The sequence below is a fragment of the Cherax quadricarinatus genome, unplaced genomic scaffold (genome assembly GCF_038502225.1).
Source record: "Cherax quadricarinatus isolate ZL_2023a unplaced genomic scaffold, ASM3850222v1 Contig3062, whole genome shotgun sequence".
NCBI lineage: Eukaryota > Metazoa > Arthropoda > Malacostraca > Decapoda > Parastacidae > Cherax > Cherax quadricarinatus.
In genome coordinates this window covers 1-8,601 of record NW_027198088.1, presented here as the reverse complement: position 1 = coordinate 8,601, position 8,601 = coordinate 1, and the positions used below count along the sequence as shown (strand labels likewise).

The window sequence follows — 8,601 nt, the reverse complement described above, 5'->3', positions numbered from 1 at the left end:
AGGGCAGACAGGGCAGGACAGGGCAGGGCAGGCAGGGCAGGGCAGGCAGGGCAGGGCAGGGCAGGGCAGACAGGGCAGGACAGGGCAGGGCAGGCAGGGCAGGGCAGGCAGGGCAGGGCAGGGCAGGGCAGACAGGGCAGGACAGGGCAGGGCAGGCAGGGCAGGACAGGGCAGGGCAGGCAGGGCAGGGCAGGGCAGGGCAGACAGGGCAGGACAGGGCAGGGCAGGCAGGGCAGGGCAGGCAGGGCAGGGCAGGGCAGGGCAGACAGGGCAGGACAGGGCAGGGCAGGCAGGGCAGGGCAGGCAGGGCAGGGCAGGGCAGGGCAGACAGGGCAGGACAGGACAGGGCAGGCAGGGCAGGGCAGGCAGGGCAGGGCAGGGCAGGGCAGACAGGGCAGGACAGGGCAGGGCAGGCAGGACAGGGCAGGCAGGGCAGGGCAGGCAGGGCAGGCAGGGCAGGCAGGGCAGGACATGGCAGGACAGGCAGGACAGGGCAGGGCAGGGCAGACAGGGCAGGACAGGGCAGGGCAGGCAGGGCAGGGCATGGCAGGGCAGGCAGGGCAGGGCAGGGCAGGGCAGACAGGGCAGGACAGGGCAGGGCAGGCAGGGCAGGGCAGGCAGGGCAGGGCAGGGCAGGGCAGACAGGGCAGGACAGGGCAGGGCAGGCAGGGCAGGTAAGCACGTTCACTTACACAAAATAACACAATTTACAGATGACCACATTTCTCATATAACAACATACCTAAATAATCAAGGGTAATTCAAATCAGAGTGACTTACTTTATATTCATACAAAATATATCCAGCGCCTGAACATCCCCCCAAAAACCTTGGAATTAAAATCAATCACCACAGTCAGTAGGTGCAGACGTCACCTGCTGGAAAGGTCAGGTATATTCTTAGATGCATAAGGTCAAGTCACGGCACTATACACACCTAGGTTTAGACTCTATCTACTACACGAGGGTAATTAAGGATGGTTGGCTGGATAATAGAGTTTAAAGTCTATCTACTACACGAGGGTCATTAAGACTGGTTGGCTGGATAATAGAGTTTAAAGTCTATCTACTACACGAGGGTCATTAAGACTGGTTGGTTGGTTAATGGGGTTTAAAGTCTATCTACTACACGAGGGTCATTAAGACTGGTTGGTTAATGGGGTTTAAAGTCTATCTACTACACGAGGGTCATTAAGGCTGGTTGGTTGGTTAATGGGGTTTAAAGTCTATCTACTACACGAGGGTCATTAAGACTGGTTGGTTGGTTAATGGGGTTTAAAGTCTATCTACTACACGAGGGTCATTAAGACTGGTTGGTTGGTTAATGGGGTTTAAAGTCTATCTACTACACGAGGGTCATTAAGACTGGTTGGTTGGTTAATGGGGTTTAAAGTCTATCTACTACACCAGGGTCATTAAGACTGGTTGGTTGGTTAATGGGGTTTAAAGTCTATCTACTACACGAGGGTCATTAAGACTGGTTGGTTGGTTAATGGGGTTTAAAGTCTATCTACTACACGAGGGTCATTAAGACTGGTTGGTTGGTTAATGGGGTTTAAAGTCTATCTACTACTCCAGGGTCATTAAGACTGGTTGGTTGGTTAATGGGGTTTAAAGTCTATCTACTACATGAGGGTCATTAAGACTGGTTGGTTGGTTAATGGGGTTTAAAGTCTATCTACTACACCAGGGTCATTAAGACTGGTTGGTTGGTTAATGGGGTTTAAAGTCTATCTACTACATGAGGGTCATTAAGACTGGTTGGTTGGTTAATGGGGTTTAAAGTCTATCTACTACACCAGGGTCATTAAGACTGGTTGGTTGGTTAATGGGGTTTAAAGTCTATCTACTACACGAGGGTCATTAAGACTGGTTGGTTGGTTAATGGGGTTTAAAGTCTATCTACTACACCAGGGTCATTAAGACTGGTTGGTTGGTTAATGGGGTTTAAAGTCTATCTACTACACGAGGGTCATTAAGACTGGTTGGTTGGTTAATGGGGTTTAAAGTCTATCTACTACACGAGGGTAATTAAGACTGGTTGGTTGGTTAATGGGGTTTAAAGTCTATCTACTACACGAGGGTAATTAAGACTGGTTGGTTGGTTAATGGAGTTTAAAGTCTATCTACTACACGAGGGTAATTAAGACTGGTTGGTTGGTTAATGGGGTTTAAAGTCTACTACACCAGGGTCATTAAGACTGGTTGGTTGGTTAATGGGGTTTAAAGTCTATCTACTACACCAGGGTCATTAAGACTGGTTGGTTGGTTAATGGGGTTTAAAGTCTATCTACTACACGAGGGTAATTAAGACTGGTTGGTTGGTTAATGGGGTTTAAAGTCTATCTACTACACGAGGGTCATTAAGACTGGATGGCCCGGTGGGCCGGTGGCCTGGTGGCTAAACCTCCCGCTTCACACACGGAGGGCCCGGGTTCGATTCCCGGCGGATGGAAACATTTCGACACGTTTCCTTACACCTGTTGTCCTGTTCACCTAGCAGCAAATAGGTACCTGGGTGTTAGTGGACTGGTGTGGGTCGCATCCTGGGGGACAAGATTAAGGACCCCAATGGAAACAAGTTAGACACTCCTCGATGACGCACTGACTTTCTTGGGTTATCCTGGGTGGCTAACCCTCCGGGGTTAAAAATCCGAACGAAATCTTATCTTATCTTATCTTAAAGTCTATCTACTACACAAGGTGCTAGGTGTCCTAGTGGCCCCTCTGTAATTAGTATTTTAAAACATGTAAACCACACAACATTCAAAATCTGTAAACCCCGCATTGTAATCCTTATAGAGAATAAACTTGATTGATTGATTAAGGCTGCAGGTCACCTGTACACCGCCAGTCAAGAATACTCTACCTAAAATACTGATTAATGTAAACTACCAGAGTACAGGAAGGTCTTGCTTATACAGCAGGTCAGGTTCTGGGCTACGGTTGTAAAGGGAAAAATCACTATAAAGTGAATCATAGCATTTTTTCCACTTTCAAATACAGTGGAACCTCAAAAATCGAACTGCTCCCAACACAACCAATTATGTAAGTGTATTTTTGTAAGTGCTTTTATAAGTGTATTTTTAAGGGTCTGAAATGGACTAATCTAATTTACATTATTTCTGATGGGAATAAATTCATTCGATAAAGGCACTCGAACAGACTTCTGGACCGAAGAAAGTTCGATATTTGAGGTTCCACTGTACATATAAAAGCCTGATAACAGGTTTACACTATCATATATATATTAAGTGAGCAATAAAGCCAGGCCTAAAAAATGCATATACTACAGTACATACATTACTTAAAATATTTTCATTCCTTAACTTATAGTTAGTGGTGAATATACAGCCTCTCCTCACTTAGCGAATTCGTAGCTAAGTGAGAAGCTTATTATGATGGAAGTGGATGTGTGTCAACCATCTTTGATACTGTTTTAATGTCACCTTTGTACCATTTATAACATTTCTGGTATATTTTTAAATGTTTATACAGCAGTGAACTGTATACTGTAATAAAAAGAATACAGTGGACCTCCGGTTTACGATATTTTTTCATTCCAGAAGTATGTTCAGGTGCCAGTACTGACCGAATTTGTTCCCATAAGGAATATTGTGAATTAGATTAGTCCATTTCAGACCCCCAAACATACACGTACAAATGCACTTACATAAATACACTTACATTATTGGTCGCATTGGGAGGTGATCGTAAAGCGGGGGTCCACTGTATAGGAAATCAGTTCTAATATACATTATTTAGGTATGCATGCTGGTCAGAGAGCCCGTCGTAAGTCCAAGGCATCGGTAAACGAGTATGTCGCTAAGTGAGGAGAGGCTGTATTTTCAACTTACGATGGGTTCGGTGGCCTGGTGGCTAAAGCTCCCGCTTCACACACGGAGGGCCCAGGTTCGATTCCCGGCGGGTGGAAACATTTCGACACGTTTCCTTACACCTGTTGTCCTGTTCACCTAGCAGCAAATAGGTACCTGGGTGTTAGTCGACTGGTGTGGGTCGCATCCTGGGGGACAAGATTAAGGACCCCAATGGAAATAAGTTAGACAGTCCTCGATGACGCACTGACTTTCTTGGGTTATCCTGGGTGGCTAACCCTCCGGGGTTAAAAATCCGAACAAAATCTTATCTTATCTTATAAGTCAAGAAACACCTCTATTGTACCTTTTTATTCTTTATGGAGTAAATATAATAGAAATACTTCATGAGAGGTGCATCAGCAAATATGATGCTACATTCCGTCACTATTATATTGTATATCAAATTAAGAATAGCTTTATATTTTTAAGTCATTTAATTTCACAGTTATGTACATACAATAGTAGCTGTATCAGGCTAGGTTACACTACAGTAGGCACTGTATTAGGCTAGTTTACACTACAGTAGCTGCCGTATTAGGCTAGTTTACACTACAATACTCTTCGTGCTCTTCGTTCAAGGAATTGGATCTGACTTCCCATTTTCCCAGGTGGTGCAGGACCCCTACTGGTTTAGCTCCACCCTCCCATGAATATATTTTTATCTTATTTTAATTGGGTTAAGTGCTAAACCTGTAGGGGTCATATAGAGGAATGGAAGGTACTGAGGTTTGATCCAAGGGAGGGAAGGGCAAATCTAATTCCTTGGATCAACAGCCCCATGAATGTAACGATAATAAACGATTTTTGATAACTTATGAATAGGTTGCAATTTTTAATAATAATAATAAAAACAAAAATAATAATAAACAATAATAATAATAATAATAATATTATTATTATAATAAAAAACAAGTGCTAAAATAATAATAATAATAATAATAATAATAATAATAATAATAATAATAATAATAATAATCTACATCCAGAAGTACATGATGCAACTTATATGATCAGAATAAAAATTTACAAATAAATAATTATGCCATTGAAAGGTTAGAAAGCTCTTGGACCCCAAAAAAATGAAGGTCGTGTCAAGATGAGATCTGGTTCACCTACAGTCAAGACTCTCCAACTGTGTCTGTATTATACACCGTCATTCAGTGACGGACCTAAATTTTTGGGGCCCTGAATCTTGAACTGTTATAGGGGCCCCTTCACAAATCTTTCTCATACAGCAGACCCAAAATTCTTAGGCAATGTGGACTAAAGTTGTTTCTGGGACCCCTCTGGGATTAGGGGCCCCTGAAGCTTAAGCTTCAGGGCCCCAAATCATTTATTAGTCTATGTGCTTTCTCACATTTTATCAGTGTTCACAACCAACTTATTAATGCAACAATTCCAGTATTCTTTAAATGTAAGTTTTTTAAATACAGTAGAACCTCCATATACATGGATTCTGTATCCATGGTTTCAGTTATCCACAGTTTAGTATAGCCCAGAATTAATGCTTAATTTTTCTTAACGGCTCCGGAGCACAAAAATAGTGATGGTCGGAGTTCTTTCAAAGCCTAAGAGCAGACATGAAGTGCTTCCCATCAGTGAAAAAGTGATAATTCTAAACTTATTTTCCATAATTTATCAATTAAACTTTACCACAGATATGTATATAAATGAACAATGACATGTATTGGGTTTACTACTATGCACAGTTTTGGGTATCCATGGTAGGTCTTGGAAAGTATCCATCATGGATACTGGGGGACTACTGTATTACATTCATGGGGGAAAGCACTAAACCTGTAGGGCCTATCCAACTGCTGGGATAATGGAAGGCAACTAAATTTGATCCAAGAAAGGAAGAGCAGGTCCAATTCTTTGGATAAAGAGTCCCCCTCACAGGTAACAAAGAATTTTCCCTAAGTGGAATTTATTTTACAAAATATCTGGAATGAGGTATTTAACATTTAAAAACATTTCAGTATAGTACAGTATATTAACAATCCCTTCATTGTTAGAGCTGCATTATTTTCATTACCTAACATGTGATATACTATATACAGTAAATTCTTGATATATGATGCAAGGTTATTTAGGTACAGGTACACGTAACTACAGTTATATACGTAGTAACATATTGCAAACGATCGCAGACAGGCGATCTTAACTCTGCAAGACAAGCCACAGGGGTGGAAATCTTTAGCTCGAGCTAAAGATTTCCACCCCTGTGGCTTGTCTTGCATAGTAACATATGTGCAAATTACCCTCTGGGATAACCCAAAAAAAGAAGTCTGACAAAGTGACTTATTTCCACTCGGGTCCTTGAAACTATTTGCCCAGACCCCTATATAACAAACTTTGGAAATTCAATACAAAATCCAATGGATCAGTTGATTCAGGAAGATGAGCAATGTCCATTGGTTACAGAATTGTCCCTTACTGTTACTGTAATGGAAAAATGATTTCTCTATCCACCACAAATGCCTTTACCGGCCTCTCTATCAGGGAATTACTGTAATAACATATTAGTCCTATGGAGCTAATAATTTCAGCAACACTTGTTTTTCCTTTGAAGTGATATCAGGGTGCCAAAAATCCAGCATTAATACTGCTCTAGGAGTGGCCTGTGCTGAGCTGGACTGGTCCACAAATGTAGCCGAGTGTTCGAAAGAATCGTCGAAGACTAAAGTCTCTCTTGCAGTCCATTTGCACTGAGTTCCTGCAACTTCCAGCCAACATCCATCTGGAATTTGTAGTCCTGAAATATTTGAACAGAATTAGTTTAAGTACAGTACCCAAAAAATAAGAAAAACATGAATGAATAGAGTGAATGAATGAATGTATGTGAATGGAAGCGAATGTGACAAATGGAATAAATAGCATAGAATGCATGGCTAATAAATTTATTTAGGTACATGTAGTATACATAAGTACAGCTACACAAAGCCAAGTGATGCCAAACAATTATTGTACATGGTAACATACATATTAATTACCCCCAGGATAGTAATAACGTTGGTAGAATTACCGACAATATGTAAAGTAAAAGGACACAAGTGCAACTAATGTAACAATTTTATTGTGGCAACGTTTCGCTCTCCAGGAGCTTTGTCAAGCCATTACGGCTTGACAAAGATCCTGGAGAGCGAAAAGCTGCCACTATAAAAAGTTACATTAGTTGCACTTGTGTCCTTTTACTTTACATACCTCCAGGATAAGCCAAAAAATTATATTATACGTATGTGAAAGTTGAACCTTGGTGAAACTTGCCTAAATGACACCTTAGTCGTATATTACTAGGCCCGTAATGGGCCTTGATGTGGGAGTCAGGATAGAGGATAGAGAAACACACATTTCCGAACACACAGTCCTTCATGAGCGATGGAAGAGTGTCCAGAATCGCCGCTACGTTAGGACATCGACGACAATTCGATTCGTTGACGAGGCCCTGGTCGATGAAGGGAAATATACACCAGTGGCCTTCACCAATGTCATTTGATTTCCATCCCCAGTTGTCGCCGCTTTTGAGAGCGTCGAAGACCGTCACAAATTCCTTGAAGATTATCGCAAAATTCAGCTTCAGAAAATCAAGCTCCTTCGTGTAAATGTCAAAATCATTCCAATAGGGGTTAGCAGTCAGCTCCATTTTAAATAGAGTCGGATTCTGAAGATGCAAATTATTTCCCCCATTTTTTTCCCTCCGTCGCTCACCCGCTCCGACCTTCACGTTCGACTCGATTTCGCGCTCAACTTTTCCGACAGCCTCTTCCACCTCCCGTGAGGCCAATTTAACCCCATTTCCACCCATTTCCTTCCATTTTTCGACAATTTGAACCCTGAGTTGCTGGTATTTATTACACCGGAAACAATCTGGGCTTAAACATGTTTCGCTCTCATCGTGATCATTTCCGGGCAGTAAACACACCAGCTTCCTCACTATGTGTATCAATATGATTTTGAGTGGTAAATTAGTGCTCTTCTTATAGAAAAAAAGCAGAAAAAAACCTGCAAAAAATGTGCCAAGAAGAAGAGAAGGAAGGAAGGGAAGAGCCGGGTCTGGCAGGCCGGAAAAAAACATGGAGCAGCACTCTTTTATACCCATTTAACGTCCTCTTAACAACTATTTACGTTAATTAACGTTGTTAAATGATGCACACAATGTTAGTCGCCAGGTTTTAAATGCACATTTAACACTGTCTAAGTCCACCTAGCTGTTAAATTTGAAGTTATCATCGACACAAATTTTCCAAGACTGGGTTTGTTTTGTTGGGTTTAAGGGCGACGACGACTCAAGTTCAGTCAAATTTGTCCGGGTTTTTGAACCCGGATATTTTTATATAATAATATATATAATATATACATTATCCCTCCAGGATTCAAATTCTAATACTTTATTTGTTTCATTGAGTGAATACATAATGTAATTTACATGTATTTGAGCAGCTTATATTTCCAGGATTCACTGAAGTTAGGCCTAAAAAGGCGTAATCTTTAGTTGACTTTAACAGCTACAACAACAATTATTATTATCATATTTATGGGGCAGTGCTAAACCTGTATGGGTCATATAGCATCTGAAAGAGTAGTTGGTGATTAGGGTTGATCCAGGGAAGGGGAAACCAAGTAAAATTCTTTGGATTAAGAGCTCCTTACCGGCTCCGAGAAAGATCCCTTAAGTGGACCTAAATGAACCCGACCCTTTCAAGAGGTTCATTTATGACAGTGAG

At 41.8% G+C, this 8,601-nt stretch overlaps 1 protein-coding gene across 1 annotated transcript; it reads right to left on the bottom strand.

The window, feature by feature from the left end:
- Window positions 1-4,292: 4,292 nt before the first annotated feature.
- Window positions 4,293-8,157, bottom strand: LOC128704781 (aspartate beta-hydroxylase domain-containing protein 2-like). The gene is made up of 2 exons (XM_070081539.1): window positions 7,145-8,157; window positions 4,293-6,632 (listed from the first exon to the last, which is right to left on the bottom strand). The coding sequence occupies exons 1-2, from the start codon at window positions 7,974-7,976 to the stop codon at window positions 6,406-6,408; spliced, it is 1,059 nt and encodes a 352-aa protein (XP_069937640.1). The 5' UTR covers window positions 7,977-8,157; the 3' UTR covers window positions 4,293-6,405.
- Between the last annotated feature and the right edge of the window lie 444 nt (window positions 8,158-8,601).